The sequence below is a fragment of the Megascapheus bottae genome, chromosome X (assembly GCF_031878675.1).
Source record: "Megascapheus bottae isolate mThoBot1 chromosome X, mThoBot2.hap1, whole genome shotgun sequence".
NCBI lineage: Eukaryota > Metazoa > Chordata > Mammalia > Rodentia > Geomyidae > Megascapheus > Megascapheus bottae.
In genome coordinates, this window is record NC_143547.1 from 70,733,795 (window position 1) to 70,753,974 (window position 20,180).

A 20,180-nucleotide genomic window follows, 5' to 3' on the forward strand; every position below is an offset into this window, starting at 1 on the left:
ATTTTAGATATGAGGCCTTTGTCCGTTGTTTGGTTGGTGAAGATCTTCTCCCACTCTGTAGGCTTCCTAATTAATTTACTAGCTATGTCCTTTGCCATACAAAAGCTCTGCAGTTTAATGCAGTCCCACTTATCCAGCCTTTCTCTGATTTGTTGTGATTCTTGGTCCTTATTAAGAAAGTTTCGACCTGGGCCAAGGAGGCCTAGTGTATCTGCTATTCCTTCCTATGTACTTTCATTTGTAGTCAGACACATTAATCTCGGAATCCTAGCTCTTCCATTTGATTAACCTTGTGATCTTAAGAAAGTAACTTCTCTGAATATGCAAAAATACATGCTTACTTATGGATATTAAATGCTACATATTAGGTACCAGTACAATGCCAGCAATATTTACGGCAGTTGTAATCCTAGTTCTCCTTCCCTAAAAAATTTCCAGTACTATAAGCAACTGAATGTTGGCTAGAGTGGAAATTTTACTTTTAATATGGATTCAAAGAAATGCTTTTTAGTTGCAAAGAGTTGAAATAAATTGTTTATGACTAAACCAAATTTTTATATGACAAAAGTTATTTAATTTGTAAAAAAGTATTCTCTTTATACCATCTGTGAAATGTTTGTTTACTAATGCAGGAGGTCTCCAAATTATCTGTCTTGTACCAAAACTGGTCTCTATCTCCCAAGAGAGATGGAATTGAAGAGTAGACAGGTCAAAGAACAAATCAGTTCTCTTGGCCACAATTGTAACAAGGAGAGCTAGTGGAAAATAACACAGGATTGCTGAGGAACGAAATTAAAAACGGGAGAGAGTGCAAAAGAAAGGACAGATGACTCCGTTGGGAATGTGGGTAGAGTGTCTAGCAAGTTCAAGACCTTGAGTACAAAGCTTAATACAAACAACAAAAAAATGAATAAGGGAGGATAGCAATTGTCTACATTTGTTGCATTTACTCGCCTTTCACCAAAAAGTAAGAAAAACAAACAATGTGAATTATCTTTCCAAGGGTACATCCAAATTGGGGTGATTTTTCCCAAGGATCTGGGAGAATAGCCTCTTCCATGCTCTGCAGAGAACTGTGCTTGGTACTGTCTTTGAGCTTTCTCAAGGCTAGACTCTACCACTTGAGCCACAGAACCACTTCTAACTTTTTCTATGTATGTGATGCCAAGGAATCAAACCCAGGTCTTCATGCATGCTAGGCAGGCACTCTACCACTAGGCCATGCTCCAGACTCTTATAAATGTTTTGTTTTTGTTTTTTGGTATTTGAATTTTTTTCTTTTTTGTCATTGTCTGAGCTTGAACTCAGGGCTTGAGAACTGTCCTTGAGCTTTCTCAAGGCCAGTACTCTACCAGTTGAGCCACAGCACCACTTCTGGAGGAATCCAACCAGGGCTTCATAAATGCTAGGTGAGCACACTAGGCCAAGCTCCCATCCCTGTTCCCCCCATCCCCCATTTTATCACTCGCAAGAAAAATCCTTGCTTGTAGCACACACAACTGCCTTAGTAAAAGTGGGTCACATCTTAGAAGGGTTAAACTGGAGACACTTTTCTCTTCAGCACATTCCCTGGGCTCCAGGACTTGACACTTTAGCATGCCCACCCCATTGTTGTTGTTTTTTAAAACCCATATGACCTGACACTTCATTCTCCAAAGTAGTTGCCAACAGTAACAGTTTGTACGTTTCCTCCCTTCCTTCTGGTAAACTTCTTTCTACTTTTCGTACACTCCTTAATTCCAGGGACTAAATTTCCTAATAAAATCCAACTCTGATTCTTATAGCAGTGTCATGTAAATTAATTACTAGCGTTATTTACTTCTGCGTTTAAGTAGATGTGTATTATTACGAATATAACAAGTGAAGACTGCCATGAGAGGTGATTCCTTCTCTCCCCCAAAAAAGCCCAAGCACCCCAGGAAGGTTGTGGTTCAAGAAATTTGACCTACTCAGCAGGTTGAGATATGAGGATTACTGTTCAAAGCCAGCCCAGGCAAGAAGGGGGAAAAAATTAAAAACTCATAAATTTTTTAGTCACAAAAAGTTAAGACTAGACATTTTTGTGGGGGTTATAAAAATAGTCAAACTGTGCCACACAAGACAGAGAGAGAGAGAGAGGGGGGGGGAGGGAGTGAGAGTGGAGGGAGAGGTGAAGGGTGTGAAAAAATACGTGGATTTTGAGATTTTATATTATTTCCATAATGGCATGAAAGACTTAAGAATTTGAGATTTGGACAAGGAATTATAACATCCACTGTGTGACCTTGGATCAGTCCATTTACTCATTGGCGTTTTCCTTTATTAACGAAGAAAGTGACAACCACGATTTACTTTATAAGGCTTCTGTAAAATTCCCCGAAGTCGATCAAGAACGTAATGGTGGTTAAATGCGAGTTACAACCGAAGCTTCAAGAAAGGAGTCTTAGTCGAAAATTCTGGAAACTTCTTTTGTAAAGATCAATTCTCTCTGAGTTAACGTCTAAACCCATCTAAAAGGGGGAAGCAGGCGGGCTCATCATTTAAATAACAAAAAGAAGCTTTAAAGTTTAGGTCGGCAGAACACACTTAAAATTGGTGGCGGGACACGCTTTGAAAACATCTCCCCCCACCCATTTTTCACCAAAGTGCATTGTGGGAATTGTAGTTCCCTGCTGCCATGGCGCAAGTACAGAAGAGAAAGTAAGAAACTACAACTCCCAGGAGGTGAAGGAGCAGGACTATTTCCCAGCCTGGCGGTTGCTTCGTGGGCGGGAGTTGGCAACCTCCCTGCCTACGTGGGAGAGAAGGGGGGTGTGGAAAATCCGAACCTGAGAGGCGCTGCTGCCTGAGGAAGATTTTCGTGAGGAGTGGAGAGGAGGAAAGACGGGCTGTGGGTGAGCAGAGAAGGGTAAATAGGTCGCCGCTCTTGGAGCGGCACAAACTTCTTCGCGATGTGGTTGAAGCCTGAGGAAGTGCTCCTGAAAAATGCGTTCAAGCTGTGGCTGACGGAAAAGTCTAACGACTACTTTGTGCTGCAGCGGCGTCGAGGCTACGGGGGAGAAGGCGGAGGGGGGCTCACAGGTAAGCCGTGCTCACTTCCCTCTGCTTTCAGGTAGTGTAAAGGCGGCGTGCGAAATGGTTACTTGGGGCTGCCCAGAGCGGAGGGACTGGGGCTCCACTCCCTCCACACCTTTCGGCCGCCAACCTCCAGTCAGGTGAACGGCCGGCTGCGGCGCGGAGCCCTCGGATTGGGGGTGGGACCGGAGGAGGCGGGAATCTTACCTGCCGCGCCCCTTGTTCTGAGGGAAAGTACTCGAGCTAGACATTACTAACAATTTAGGCTGCTGATGGAAGCTAGTTCGTAGTTGTGGACATAACTTTTTCTCAAAAAAACGATCTCAGTATCACGGAGTGAAATGAGCGAAGGAGACGGGGGGGGAGGGGAAGGCGCGGGAATGGCAAGGGGAAACGCTTCCTGAGATTGTCTTCAAAAGAGAGATGGAACCTGGGCGAGGTTGGGTAAGGTGTTTTCTCTGCAAATCTCCGGAGTCCACTTTAGTATCTTTCACATGGGCCCCAAGTTTTCAGTCTTGGCGATCACCTCTCGGGCTATTATACCGTCTCACTGAATTTCTCGCTTCAGTCTTTGGCGCTTCTCGCTCCTTCAAAGCCATGATTCTGGAATATACCAATGAGACATCAGAAATTCAACTCTTAACTGTTTTACCTACCTTGTCCCCCAAACACTAAAAAACGTAGAAGTGTTCCTTGATCGAATGCCTAAAAGTCTCCACAGATGGTTATTATCGGATCACGTAACTGGGTGGAACCGGAACTTTCAAAATTTGGGGCCTTAGGGAGATGAGTTATTTTTTGTGGTAATTTCTACTTTTGTATTGTGGCCTTGAAGTGGTGGGCCAAGCTTAATTTAGTCAACGTGATGTAGGGGAAAGGGAGAAGAAGCAGAAACATTGTATTTAGGCAACGTGATATGGAGGGAGGAGGGCAGGAGAAGAGGTGAAACATTGTACTTTAGTCCCATCTTTTATCTGTTAGCTTGTTGAATGACAACTATTCAACAGTATGCCAGTACTGTGTGCTGCAAGGAGTGTTCAAGTTCAAAGACAATTCAGATTTTGTTCCTTACCTTTAAAGTTCTGGATAAGAGGGGAGGGGTGGAATAGGACTGGAGGAAGAGCAGCTCATAAAGAAAACAAATTTTAGTTAAAACCCAATGAGTGAAGGATGGGTGAAGATTAACCCCAGGATATGGCATGGCCTTTTCATATTTAATAAAACGAGTGCATACTAACACAGAGTTGACAAGATGAAATGAAAAATGATCAACATATGTTTATGTTAAGATGCTAATAAATGGTAATAAACGTTGTTTCTTTTTTTAGCGTCCACCAACACAAACCGAATTTTGAGTTTCCATGGGATACACAACACACACACATACACACACATTTTTTTGCTTCCAGGAGCTACTTATTTTACCACCTTCTAAAAAGTCACTCTTGAAAACATAGCCACAAAAATTGCCCCCATCAACTACAATTTTCTCATTTTCTGATTTTTAAGTGTTACAAGTATTATTTCACAGGAAAGTTTCCATTTAATAGATGAAAATAGTTTATAGATTAAAATGTTAAAATCACTGTTGTCAATCATGCAATTTACCCATCTGAGTCCATATACCTTGCAGCCCATCAGAAATGGTGTTCTAATACATGCTTATTCCTCATAATTTTACTTAAACAATATTTTTTGCCAGTCCTGGGGCTTGAACTCAGGGCCTGGGCACTGTTCTTGGATACCTTTTGCTCAAGGCTAGCGCTCTGACACTTGAGCAACAGCACCACTTCCAGCTTTCTCTGAGTATGTAGTACCAAGTAATTGAACCCAAGGCTTTGTGCATGCAAGGTGAGCACTCTACCACTAGGTTATGCTCCTGGCCCTACTTAAACAACCATTTTTACTGGTCTTACCAAACACATGTTGTTTTACTTCATACAAGTGTGTTCCTGAAAAAAAAAATAAAGTATATCAAATTCTAAAGAGTAAGCTCATTCTCGTGTAATATTAAATGCTCTTTTTCTTGTTTGACACCTTTAAACAGTCATTCCTTATTTGCATATTTGATTTTTCAGTTTCTATGATTTTTTAAAGTAGGCTTCTCTCCATCTCACCCACCTCTTTAATGGTCTCCTATTTCTAGAGTAAGGAAACTTGTCTGAAGAAATAAAGCAATATTTCCTCCACATATGTTCATATGTGTGTGTGTATAAATATATAGTGACTAGTGATGGTCTAACTGACTTAATGATCAATTTGTATTTCTGCATTGTCTTGTCCATAATATTGACAAGGTACTTCAGATTACTATAGGAGAGTTCTTGTATATTAAACAAAACAGCAAAAAGCAAAGAGATTTTTATTAGATTTGTTTAATTCATTTAGGTCTCTAGCAAAAGTGTTTTCATGGCTGATCAATTACTTTTTTTTAAGTTGTGAAGCCAAGAGCTTTGCTGTGTATGCCCTAAGTCCCTATTTGTATTAGCTCTCACTGGAGATTGTTTGCCAGCATATGGCCCTTGGCCATTTTGTTTGATAAAACACATTATGTTATCCCTTTCTAAAATTATTGTATACATTTTGTCTAATGAAGAAAAGATACTGACCATCTAGAAATGTTAATGATTGTATTTTCATTGTGATTTCATCTTTGCCATGTGATAACTATCAGTAACTTTAAGCAATGCAATGCTTATTGTTATGCGTAAATTTCCTGACATTTTTCCTCCCTAACAATGATTATAGAAACACCATAGTTGGGAATTCAAATTCTGAGGATTTGCATTGCATATTTTTTATTGTACTGGGGATTGAATTCAGGGCCTTTGGCTTGTGGGACAGGCACATTAGTACTTCAGCCATATCTTTAGCCCCTTTTTAAAATTAATTGTTTTTTGCGAGTCTTGAGGCTTGAACTGAGGGCCTGTACACAGTCCTTTAGCTTGCTTAAGGCTACTGCTCTACCACTCGAGCCACAGCACCACTTCTGGCTTTTTCTGGATATGTGGTACCAACGTATGGAACTCAGGGCTTTGGGCATGCTAGGCCACACTCTGGCCCCGCATTTTTTAAGGTAGGATGTTAATTTTTTGTTCTGGCTGCAGTCTGCTTGAACTCCAATCTTACCTGTGTTTTCCCTTGTTGCTGGGAACTACAGTTATATCACTACAGCTATAGCTGTATACAGCTATACAGATATGTCTCAAGCAATCAGCCTCTCAAAATTTTAGGCCCCCGCTGGCCTCAAACCATGATCACCTAATGTCCACCTCACAAGGACCTAGGAGTACAGGTTTGAGACACTGATAGTCTACCCCTTTCTGAAATATTTCTAGTAACTATTTGACTAACTTTATATTACTTAACTATTCTGGATCACAGCAGAGTGGGTTTTTAAGGAACATTTTGTTTTATGTAAGGTTGCAGTTTTGTTGGTTTTTGGTGCCAATGTGGGGGCTTGAATTCAAGGGCTCAGCATTGTCTCTGAACTTTTTCCACTCAAAGACAGCACTGTACCATTTGAGCCACAGATCCTCCCCCATGTTTTTAATGGTTAATTAGAGATAAGAGTCTTGGAATTTTCTGCCTGAGCTGATTTCTAATCACAATTCTCAGATTGCCACTTGCAGAGTAGCTAGGATTACCAGTGTGAGCCACCTGCACCTGGTTATCCTTTATTTTTGACAGTTCTGAGGTTTGAACTCAACACTTGCACTTCCTAGGTTGGCACTCTATGACTTGAACCACACATCCAGTCCATGATTTTCTTGGAGAAGTGATTTACCCATCTACATTTTTTTGCCAGTCTGGGCTTAGGCTCAGGGCCTGAGCACTGTCCTTGGACTTTCTCAAGGCTAGCACTCTACCACTTGAGCCTCAGAACCACTTCTGGCTTTTTGCTATGTATGTGGGGTACCAAGGAATCGAACCCAGGTCTTCGTGCATACTAGGCGAGCACTCTACCACTAGGCCAAACTCCCGGCCCCCTACCCATCTACATTTTTATAGTTATTTTATATTAATCCCTTGCTTTTGTAAGGGATTTTGCAAAGAATTTTCTATAACACCTAATTAGGCAATTTTCTTTATATGATTATAATTTATGGACATTTGATATATTAAATTCAAATAAGTAATTTCCTCTGGCAAATGAGATACTACACAGACTACATTCTTGCAACTACTGTAGTAGACTTAGATATACCAGTTAGGAGGCCTTAGCTTAAATAATTTGTTGAAATAATTTGTTGAATTTTCTATATCTGAATAGTATAAACAGGTTCTTGGATGTTAAGACTAGTACTCATCCTCAGTAGTCCTTGCAGGGATTTTTTTGGTAGTATACAATAAAGCATAAAAAGAAAACAGTAAAATGGAAGATTTTGGCTATTGTTTCTTTAGCTCCTCTTTCTCTTTGTGCCATTACTTTGCAGGTAAATAATCTGTATAAACTACAGCATACTGACATTTTAAAAAAGCCTGTCCTTTCAAAGGTGTTTGAAATGCAGCTTTCTGTTTGTGATATATAATAGACCATAAATTGCTGTCCTAATAATTTTTCATAAACATAACAAAGCTAAGCCTTTAAAAAAACAAAAAGAACTCATAATGACTATTCCTTGAGCAAACAAAGCTTTTTTTCTCAGTTTCTTCAATCCAACTCAAGGAGTCTAACACTGAAAATGTTTAAGCATCTATTATCAAACTATTCTTATATTTCATGCTCATAAAGAAATTATCAGGTGAGCGGCTGGGGGTTTGGCCTAGTGGTAGCATGCTTACCTACCATGTGCGAAGACCCCGCTTTAATTCCTCTGTACCACATACACAGAAAAAGCCAGAAGTGGTTCTGTGGCTCAAGTGATAGAGCTCTAGCCTTGCCAGAGCTCAAGGACAGTGCCCAGACTCTGTGTTCAAGCCCCAGGACTGGCAAAATACATACATAAACTTAACTCACATTGTAAATTTAATAAATTATCATTTTGACCTACTAAAATGAAAATGCCTCTGGACAACTGACAGGGAGGAGGATTAGCCACATTGTGTACTCCCCTCACTCCCTAGAACATCTTGATCCTTATAAAATCAAGTAAAAAATTACTTTTCAATGCCTCCTTGGATTAAAACAAAAAAGGCCTTGTAGGAGGTTTGGAGAAATGAAGCATGGTCAGTGTCACAGTGTTTGTGTTATATCTTTTTAGTCTTTTCCTTTATTTACTTTGATTTATACTGGCACTAGGGCTTGAATACGTGGACTTGCACTCTCACTCAGCTTCTTGGCTTTTTCTGCTTACAGTTGGTACTCCACCACTTGAGCTTATCCCCACTGTTGTTTGCTGGTTAATGGCAGCTAAAGTCTTTTGGATTTGTCTGCCCAGTCTAACTTTGTTAAACCTCAATTCTCAGATCTTAGCCTCCTGAGTATATAGGATTATAGACATGTGCCACCAGTGATCTTGGCTTTTCCACTCAAGGTTATTCTACCAGTTGATTCACATTTCTACTTCAAGCTTTTTGCTGGTTAGTTGGAGATGAAATTCACATAGCTTTTTTTTTCAGTCCTGGGTTTTAAACTCAGGTCCTGGGCACTGCCCTAGGACACTTTTGCTCAAGGCTAGCACTCTGCCACTTGAGTCACAACACCACTTCCTGCTTTTCCTGTGTGTGTGGTACCGAGGAATTGAACCCAAGATTTCATGCATGCTAGGCAAGCACCCTACCACAACCCTACATTCCTGGCCCCTTACACAGATATTTTAACCCAGGCTGGCCTCGAATCAGGATCCTTAGATCCCAGTCTCTTGATTAGCTAGGATTATAGATGTGAGCCATTCGTGTCCAGTTAATTTAATTCCTTTTTAATTTTTTATGGTTGGGGCCTTGGACTGGGTGCCTGGGCACTGTCCCTGAGCTCCTTTGCTCAAGGCTAGTACACTGCTACTTTGAGCCGTAGATCAATTTCTGGTTTTCTGATGGTCAATTGGAGATAAGAGTCTCAGGACTTTGCTGTAGGAGCTAGCTTTGAACTCCAATCCTTGTTATCTAAGCCTCCTGAGTAGCTAGGATTACAGGTGTGAGTAGAGTCACCAATGCCCGCCCTAACTTAACTCTTGAGGATTGAAAATTCACAGCCCTAAAGTGAATGGGAACATAAACTGAAGGATGGGAAATGGTGAGAGACCACATCCATTGTACTTTGAAAGGCATGAGGTTTGCTGCATACTGGTGGTTCAAGACTCAGGAGGCTGAGATCAGAGGATTTCAGTTCAAACCCAGCTGGATTGGGAAATCTGTGAGATTTTTCTCCAGTTAATTACCAAATAAGTCTAAAAGAACTGGAGCTCAATTGGTAGAGTGCCAACTTGGACCAAAAAGCTTAGGGACAGCACCCAGCCCTTGAGTTCAAATCTCAGGACTGGCATAAAAAGCAAAACAACTAAAATTTCTAGGTAAGTAGCCAGTACTTACTTGGAGTACTATCAAGACAGAATGTTGGCATTCATCACCCATCTCTCAAAATATCTATAAGGCTGCTCTTTCTCATGGAAGGAAATCTTTAAAGGTGTTTTTGTTTTAAGTTAACAAACATCAAGTATGTTACAGGAATCTCCATTTTCCAGTCCAGGAGATGAGCACTATGGTTTGCTATCTCTAGATATTACCCTATGTAATTTCCTTAATCCTCTCACTGTAAACCAACACCCACAAACATTCATATGCACCACTAAATCTAGTGACTCTCCATTAAGCCCACTTCTTTATTATCGAATGTTTCATGGTCTCCTTTCAGTTGCAATTTCCTACTCATTTGTAAAATAGGGATATCATTTGGCTTCCCTCTCTGAAAGCATTGTTGATTTGGGTCAAATGAGTTTTTTGCAACTTATAAACAACTGGCAGATACTTGACATGAAAGAGCATCTAGATATAAAGTGCCTTGTTTGGGGAACAGAAGACCAAAAGAAGACTGTGAGTGTTTGTGTGTTTGTTTCAAGGAGACTATGTATATGCAAATTGTCTTATTGTGTGAAGGAGGCTGCATATGTCAAAGAGGGGTGATTGTAAAAATGGCCATATATTTGTCTTTCTGAAGGAGGCTATGAAGAAGTACATGTTTGAAGGAGGTTTTGTGTGTTTTAAAAAGAGGCTTTTTGTGAGAAAGTTCTGTGTATGTGTGTGGATGTATGTGTGGATGTATGGATGTGTGAAAAAGGCTGTGTATGTATGTGAAGGAAGTCGGCTGTGTGTGAAAGAAGCTGTATATGTTTGTGTTAAAATGGCTGTGTGTATATGTAATATTTCTGAAATTTTCCCATAAGTAGGGATTGGTTTCAAATGATAACACTGACTATGTTCAAGGTAATGAAAACCTACAAAGAAATGTTTGATATATTGATTGTGCATTTATAATTTATAATCAGAATCATGTTTTACTGAAAAGAAGAAATATATTCCTTATTAAAGGTTGTTGGATAATGAGGGTAGGAAGACTGGGGAAAGAGAAAATGTTTGAAAGATTTCAATCTGATTTAAGTTCAATAAAAAGTGAATCTGAAATGCCATAGTGACACCTCTTTGAAGTTAAGATACACTTAAAAAGTGGAGCTGGGACCTGGTGGCTTACACCTGTAATCCTAGGTACTTGAGATGTTTGACCAACGTTTGGAACTAGCCTAAGCAGAAATTTCCAGGAGACTCTTGTCTTCAAAATAACAAGTAAATATAGGCTGAAAGCATGGCTCAAGTGGTAGAGGGCTTGCTGATCAAGCAAGCTGAGCAAGCACAAATTCCTGAGTTTAAAAAGTCAAGTTGTAAAATAGGTCCGACTGGGGTGTGGATGCTAGTGGGAGTGAGAAAAGTGAACGAAGGGTGAAATGGTTGATACATTTTATGTACATGCATGAAATTATAATAGCAAGGTTACTTGAGATCACTTTGAGGAGTGGGAAGGGAAAGAGGGAAAGTGATGGAAGTGAGTCTGGTCAAGATACAATGAAACTACAACTAACCTAAGCTTAAAAATAAGCTAAACAAGGCTTTGTACGGTGGCTCATGCCTGTAATCCTAGCTACTCAGGAGCCTGAGATCTGAGGATCTCTGTTCAAAGCCAGCCCAGGCACTAAAGTTTGTGATTCTTATCTTCAGCTAACCACTAGAAAACCATAAGTAGCACTGTGGCTCAAGGGGTAGGGTGATAGCCTTGAGCTGAAGAGCTCAGGGACAGCACCCAGGCCCAGAGTTCAATTCTCACCACCACCACCAACACAAAAGCTAAAAAATCAATTTAGATGCTAGTGATAAGCAATATAAAAAAAAAAACAAAAAACCTCTGCCCCTATAGGAGATAGTATCATTCTAGCTGAGAAAAGCAAATGCTGTATGATATGATGGGTGATGATAAGCAGTATGAAGAATAAAATAAAGTAAGGTATGGTGTGTGTTTTGTGTGTGTGCTGATACTTGGGCTTTACCTCAGGTCTTGCTCTCTGCTCAGCTTGCTCAGCTTTTCACTGAACAGGTGGTACTATACCTCATGAACCACACCTCCATATCTGGCATTTTTTGCTGCTTAACTGGAGATGAGTCACTTAGATTTTTTTGCTCAGGCTGGCACCCAGCTATGCTCCTCAGACTTCAACCTCCTGACTAGCTAGGATTATAAGTGTGAGCCACTGGTGTCTGAATTAAGGTGTATTAAAGAGGTTAGGGGTTGGTAGTTTAGATCAGTTGCTCTGAAAAGAAATATAAGCAGAGACTAGAGGTTCTTAAAAGATATGAGTCAAGCACATGTTTGAAACTAGAATAAATACAAGAATTTTGCTGGGATAGGATGAAGAGAGATGGTATAGTAGCTGGCCAGTCATGGAAGTGGGGTATACGATGGAAAATGTAGCAAAATGATTCATAACTTGACAGAGTTGATAAACAATTATTATTACAAGGGTAGTCAGTGACAGTAATATCAATGTGGTGTCTTGGGTCTATAAACCTCCATTAATAAGGTATTAAGCCAGGTGTGGTGGCTCACACCTGTAATCCTAGCTATTCAGGAGGCTGAGATCTGAGGACTGCAGTTCAAACCCAGCCTGGGCACTAAAGAACGTGAGACTCTTATCTCCAATTAACTACTGAAAATGAGAAGTGGTGCTGTGGCTCAATGGGTAGGGCGGTAGCCTTGAGCTGAAGCGCTCAGGGACAGCACCCCAGCCCAGAGTTCAAGCCATGTGACCAAAAAAAGAAGATATTAGAAACCTCTAAAGTAGTGTACTGGGACCAACTCTGGTACAATCCTTGCTTATCAGAAGTGCTGTTAAGGGCTTGGAGTTTGGCCTAGTGGTAGAGTGTTTGCCTAGCATGCATGAAGACCTGGGTTCAATTCCTTGGTACCACATTCATAGAAAAAAGCTGAAAGTGGTGCTGTGGCTCAAGTGGTAGAGCTCTAGCCTTGAGAAAGTGCTCGGGTCCTGAGTTCAAACCCTGGGACTGGCAAAAAAAAGTGCTGTTAAATGATACAGAGATTTTCTAAAACCAGTGAGTAATGACAATAGTTATTGTGCTGGCAGCAGAAATTGAGAGTGGCATCTGTGAAGCATTTTGCCAAAACCAATTTGGATTGTTTTTTAATTAAATCCACCTATGAGCACAACAGTATTTGGGAGTTGGTTTTGTAGGGAGAAGTGGGGAGGGCAGTCTAAGTGGGAGGAATAATGTGGCAGTACAAAAGTAAAAGATGACAGTTGTTGAAGACAAAGCAAACATTCCAAATTCATTTATTTGGAGTTGAAAATGTAAGAGTAAAGCTCTAATATCTTAGCAACTAGACAAAGGTCATTGAAGAGGATTATCTTCATCTGTGCAAGAAGAAAACTTGAAATAGAGAATTAAAGTACCTAAGAATTAAAACTTGAGAAGGTGTATCAATGTGTGTGAGGTAATGCACCTTCTATCTGACGAATATAACTGTAACACTTCTATTAATTACAATAAAAAGTAAACCTCTTGTTTCCTTATCCTAGAGTTCATTTTGCTTAACATTATTCTATAAGTCGTATTGTGCTCTTATTTATAACTAGCCAGTATAATAGTCTCTTGTTTTAGTTCATGTAAGTAATGTTGTAAAACAATATAGTATATGAGTTTGTTCATTTGTTGTCACAGTTGAATTTTTTGCTATGCTCTTAGGAATTTTGGCATTATATTTTATTTAATTTTTTAAGGTTATTCCTTTGTCCTTGTCTTTTTCTTTTCTTTTCTTTTTCTCCAGTCCTGGAGCTTGAACTCAGAGCCTGGGGCACTGTCCCTGAGCTTTTTTCTCAAAGCTGGCACTGACACTTTTGCCAAAGCACCATTTTCTGGCTTTCTTTTCAGTTTACACGGTACTAATGAATCAAACCCAGGGCTTCATGCTTGCTAGGCAAGCACTATACCACTAAGCCACATTCCCAGCCCAGGTTATTTCTTTTGTCTTTGGTGTATACATTTTGAAGAATAAGGACTGAGTGTAAAAGATTTTTTAACAGTTCTCTTTTTTCCCATATTTTAATTTTTAGAAATATTGATACAATAATTAACAGATTATTTATACTTTTTTCCTCTTATTTTCCCTATGAGATATTGTGATCTGATTTGTGGCTTGCTTTGTTTCCTTTGGTGAATAAAGATTTTGATTAGGGAAGGAAATGCTCTGTGTGTGTATGTATATGCATGTGTGTACATACACAATCTCCAGTTTTCAAGTCTAAAAGTATATAGGCAAAGGAGTCAAATGTTATAATGCTTCTGAACAACTAAAGAACTATTTAACAAAATGAAGGCCAGGAAGTGGAAACATGTTTGAGGAGAACAAGGTGCACATGAAGGAGGGAAGATAGCAAATGCAGTCAATCTATTCAATATACATTATGTAAAAAGTGTATTACGTACTTGAGGGTGGGAATGGGAGGAGGAAATGGGTGAGAATGCTGGAGGAGGTCACACTGATCAAAATGTATTCTACTCATAACCTGACTTAAGAAATTATAATCTCTTTGTTTACTTACTAATGAAAAGGAATATGGGCAAAGAGAAAAGCAATATGAAGAAAATTATTTTATGAACCATTTGCTACACAGTTCCTAGTGAAGAGTTGGCAGCTGTCAAAATGCCAACTGTGGCTATGCTATAGTATCATTCTAAAAAAAATATTCCACTACTTGTGTCTTTAAATCTTATAGAAAAATAATAGAATTAGAAAATCCAAACCTCTATAGAGCACACTACCTTTTCTTCTTTGAATATATCTCTCACTAAGTTCACTGGCAGCTTACTAATTACTTCATTAACATTTAATGAAGTTGAGATTATAAAAAATTCAACATAGGAATGAATACTAGTTTGACTTTGTAAGCTTGACAACTATAACAAGATAAAGGATCTACTTTTAAAGTTCTAGCAGCTATTGCTATGGATTAAATATATAATCCAACATTTTACTATGAATATAAGTAAATTTAATTTGTAATTAGGTTTGTTTACATGACTCTTCTGTAGCTAGAGCATTGTTGTCTTACAAATGTCCTCAATCTAGTGTACAACCACAAAGAGGCACTTGTTAAACTAAAGTACATTTTAGTTTGCCTGCTACATTAGCACATTAATAATGAGCATTATCTTCAAGTTGTAGTTGTTTTAATCGTTTTCTATCCTCTGTCTCTGTTCCTTCCTATTCATTGTTATCTTTGGTCTAATAAAAAAAAGATGCTTTCTAAATTAAATTTGCAAGTATCTAAAATTGGAAGAGACAGTGCTTTCGATTCGTGTTCTTAACACTGGCTTTATGTTAGATTCACATTCAACTGAGGACTTTTTGAAACAAAAAGACAAGATACCAAAGTAATTACAGATCAAGTGATATGATGTTTGAGACTTGCTTTAAAAAATTCCCAGGATCCAGGTGTGGTGGCTCACACATTTAATCCTAATGGTTTTGGAAACTGAAATCAATAGGATCACGGTTCGAGACCAACCTCAGCAAAACATTTGCGAGACACCTGCTGGGGCAGTAGCAGTGGGTTGTAACATGTTTGTCCATAACAACTTCGCATGAAGTTGGAAGATACCAATTTGAGGCCAGCCTTTCAAAAAAAAAAACTTTGTAAGATATCTCACAGGAAGAAACTGGATTTAGTAGCAGGCACCTGCCATCCGAATTACAGTATGAAGTGTAAAATAGGAGTACATCCAGGCAACAGCCTAGATTTATTTTGCCAGTCCTGGGGCTTCAACTCAAGACCTGAGCATTTTTCTTGGACTTTTTCCTCAAGGTTAGCACCCTACCACTTGAGCCACAGTACCATTTCAGGCTTTTCTTTTTTTTTTTTTGCCAGTCCTGGGCTTGCGCTCAGGGCCTGAGCACTGTCCTTGGACTTTCTCAAGGCTAGAGCTCTACCACTTGAGCCTCAGCACCACTTCCGGCTTTTTTCTATGTATGTGGTACCGAGGAATCGAACCCGGGTCTTCATGCATGCTAGGCAAGCACTTTAACCACTAGGCCAAACTCCCGGCCCCACTTCAGGCTTTTCTATGTATGTGGTACCAAGGAATTGGACCCAGGTCTTTGTGCATGCTAGGCAAGCACTCTACTACTAGGCCCAACTCCCAGCCAGAGCCTAGATTTTTAAAAAGTGAAAAATGTGACTATCTCAAAATGACCACTGCAAAGAAAGGGTTGCAGACATGGGTCAAGCAATACACCACATAACTAACAAGCAAGACACTCTGAGTTCAAACTCCGTTTTACTACTGTAGATATCTATATCTAGATATGTACTATCTAGATATAATATACATACTATATATATGACTAGATATAATACATATATGTTACTTTCCCCCAAAGGAAAATTGTCATTTGTGTGTGTGTGTGTGCGCGCACATGCTAGTACTGCAGCTTGAACCTCGGGGCCTCAAACTCTCGGCTGATACTGCTGACACTGTATGACTTGAGCCATGACAGGCAGAAGAGTCCAGAATACAACATCTCCAATTGGCCAGCAAAAGGCAGGACTGGAGGCATAGCTCAAGTATTAGAGGAAAAAAATCATCTGCATAGGAAAGCAAAGACCTAGGACTTACATTTATGGCCAAGAACAAGTTATCTTTGGTTACAAGTATATTTATGATATTATGTAGTGGCCACAAAAGCTTATCAATCTTATACTATATTAAAAGAGCCCATGAAACCATAAAAAGCCTGCATTTGTTCATATTCAATATTCAGGTTTGAATAACATTTAAATTATCCTTAGATAAATAAAAGTGTATTAAGAGAATGATAGAAGAAATAATCAGACTTGGACAACTTAACAGTTGAAAGAGCTAAGTGTATTTTAAACTGAAAGGGAATAAGAGGATACAAGATAGCCATGTTAATATTTCAATATCCTGTCATGTTGAACAGAATATGTTTTGCATTATTCTAATGTTGCTAGGAAATAGCATTTACACTGAAAAGGAATTTTTTCCTTTATTTTCTTTTTAAAATTTTTTTTGCCAGTTTTGGGCTTGAGCTCAGGGCCTGAGTAGCACTTGAGCACTACCACTTGGGCCTCAGCACCAATTCTGGCTTTTTTCTATGTATATGGTATACTGAGGAATCAAACCCAGGTCTTCATGCATGCTAGACAAGCACTCTACCACTAGGCCAAACTCCTGGCGCCCTTTATTTTCTTTTTGATGAGTAAAAAATAAATATGTTTCACTAAAAAACATATGACCCAGCAATTCCACTACTTGGCATTTACCCAACCATCCAGAAACAAGGACATACTAAATCCACTAGCACAACAATGTTCATTGCAGCACTATTCACCATAGCAAAGATATGGAACCAACCTAGATGTCCCTCAGTTGATGAGTGGATCAACAAGTTGTGGTATTTGTACACAATGGAATTCTATGCTGCTGTCAGAAAGAATGGCATCGCCCCATTTGTTAGGAAATGGAAAGACTTAGAAAAAATCATATTAAGTGAAGTAAGCCAGACTCAAAGGAACTTAGGCTCAATGGTTTCCCTCATTTGTCATAATCAGTAGAAACCTTGGGCTCTACTAGCAGAGATCTGCAATAGAGCAAAACCTTGATACATAAGGCCATATAGTATGAAGCTAATTGAAAGGACCTCCAGGATATTGAAACAAAAGCCATATAATGAATGATTGTTGTCCTTAATGTACTATGTTGTCTCTCATCTCCTTTGCTGTCCCTTGGTTATCTCATATTGGTATAGTATCTCACTTTGTTATCTGATATATTGAATTTATTTGTATTTGTATATTTGAAATTTGATAGGGAAGGGGGAAAACCAAGACGGGTGGGAGGTGGGGGGGGGGAGGGAAATGGGTACCAAGACATGTGAAAGGGTATCAATGTATGTGAATTAATGCACCTTCTATCTGGCAAATATCTTGTAACCCTTTTACTAATTACAATAAAAAGAAAAAAAAAACAAACAAGTGGATGAATCTAGAGCCAATCATGGTGAGACAAGTCAAGACCAAAGGAACAAAAGGCGCATGGTATCCTATTAGATCCAAACAGTATAAGAGCAAGGACTCAAAATTTGCATACCCAATGCTATGGACATGGTACTGGAAATATAAACACAAAGACTTAGACATAAAAAATTATGACTATATAAACAATGTTTTATTACATAGATTATTATGTATCTATAACATACAAGCCCTCAGCCTAATTTTGATTATGTTCTAAAATTTAAGTGCCAGTGATTGTATATTGAGATTCCCTTCTTAAATACTTGTTTGTTCAACTCATCATTTGAAATATTATGTAAAAATCAATGTTAATAAATTCTTTAATAAAAAAAAAACCAGAGGTAAAAATCAAAGTGTGATAGTAAGAACACATTGGGTTTCTATGTCTAAAGTGTTTAGAATAATACTGTCTGAAATATAGTAGAAGGCTTCTGGCTGGACTACAGAAAGCTCAGCTCTACTTGGTAGTACAGTGGTTTGCATTCTGATGAGTCAAAGAGGATGGCTGGCATGACTGGTCTGATTTTTATGTTAACATTATTACAGCTTGTTTGGGGAATAGACTATAGACTTTAAGAGTAGAAACAGAAAATCCAGCAATACAATAGTTGGTGATTATTGTCTCATAGCATTGACTACACTGAGTATACTCTGCTATATATTTGCATATGAATCTATCTTTTCCCTAAGAATCTTAGCTCCCTGAAGGCAGGGATTTTTCATTACTTAGTTCTTGTCTATATCCCCATGATCTAATGGATACATACATTACATAAAGTGCCCAATAAATATTTATTACATGAAAAAGTATTTACAAAAATTTCCAAAAAATGGGTATAGAAGAAATAAATCAGCGTTCCTCCATTTTCTCATTGGTACAGAGAACCACGCTCTCCAGACTTAGCTGTCTAATTTGTGGGATCCATTGCAAAATGAAAAAGACTCCTTCAAACAGTAAAATTCAAGACATTGACTAGGGAACATTAAACACAAAGATAAGGACTTATGCATAAGACATAAATTATAATAAGCTTTATAAGCTGAAACTAATGTTGAGTTATGTAAATCCTTTCATAATTTACAAAGGACTTTCTACTAGAACTTCCTACCAAGGCATTAGGCTGCCTGAGAAGTAAACTCAGAGCAAGACTGTCTTTCATGTTGTTACAGAGAGGATGAATATGCTCGATGGTGGATTACATGACCTGTTTGGTTGTTTTTGATTTCTGAAGTCTATAGTTCTGTAGTCAACAATAATTGGTACACAAACAGTAGTTATTATCCATGTTGTTTTTGTTATCTTCCTATGACATTTAATCATTTTTGTCACTTTGATTATGATGGTGAATTTTCTTAGAAAGTTGGGCATTAGTTGTATGGCAGATTGCTATCCAAACCCCATAGACCTATACTAGGATCTAGAAGATTGTCATTGATACCTTAGTTTTAGTTATCCAGAGGATGGTTTAAATTTATAGATGTTTTAAATTAGGCTACTTCATAGCCTTGACTATTCAGACTATCAGATAATAAACCTCTGTATTTAGAAAAACAGTCTGAAGTTGTATCATTTTCTTGTACCTTTAGAACCCAAACAATTGGCACATATTAATCCCTGAATGACTTGCAGGGACTTGATAATTACAGCTTAGTGAGCTGAAAGAGTTCCCTCAAGTGACTGGAAATGTGTTCTAATGCTAGCTTCCATATTATTTGTTGCATAGTTTTATATCAACTGCCTAATATCAAGCACCTAAGAAACTTAAATTTTTTTCTTTTGTACACAGTGTAAGACAGTTAAAATCTTGTGACTGTTTCAGTTATGTCACTTAGAAATGGTTCTGTAGCTGCCCCTTTCCTGTCTCTTTCCTCTCTGCCACTGTTATATTTCAGCTGAGCCAAACTTTACCACTTTTTTTTCTTCTATTTTCTGCTCACTACTTTTTACAGTGTATGTGAGTAAAAAAAATAGAATTTAAGCTAATTTTACTCATTTGATTTTTTTTCCTTTTGAAACCTTTTTGAGGATGTAAGTTCCTGGTAGATAAATGTTATCAAATCTTAATAGCTAAAACTGTTTTGGGGGGTTGGCCTTGGACTTGAAATCTAGGCCTAGGTTCTATCCCTGAGCTCCTTTGCTCAAGGCTAGCACTCTTACCACTTGAGTCACAACTCTACTTCAGGCTTTTTTTGTGATTAATTGGAGATAAGAATCTCATGGCTCACAGACTTTTTCCTGCTGCAGCTGGCTTCAAACCACAATCTTCAGATTTCAGAAGTATTACAAATGTGATCCACTGGCACCCAGCCAGACTGTCCTGCTTTCAATAAACACTTCCACTTGAAGTTCTACTTCCTTTCTTCCTTTATAATCACAGCTTTGTCAAGTTATTACACACACACACACACACACACACACACACACACACACATATATTGATGCTATTTGTCAACCTGGATGTAATTACCTCCTTTGGTTGCTTTCTTGCTACTCATTTTTCTTTCTCTTGAATGTTTTCATTGTCCTGAGAATGCTTTCCTTTTCTTCATTTTTGGATTAGATTGTCACATTGCCATTAAGACATTAGT

The 20,180-nt window shown here is 38.7% G+C and overlaps 1 protein-coding gene across 1 annotated transcript in view; it reads left to right on the forward strand.

The window, feature by feature from the left end:
* Window positions 1–2,797: 2,797 nt before the first annotated feature.
* Tbc1d8b (TBC1 domain family member 8B) overlaps window positions 2,798–20,180 on the forward strand; it is a 70,032-nt gene continuing 52,649 nt past the window's right edge. Inside the window, exon 1 of the mRNA XM_090326874.1 lies at window positions 2,798–3,060. Coding sequence (XP_090183000.1) covers window positions 2,931–3,060 — 130 coding nt within the window. The 5' untranslated portion in view covers window positions 2,798–2,930. The remainder of the gene's footprint in view (window positions 3,061–20,180) is intronic.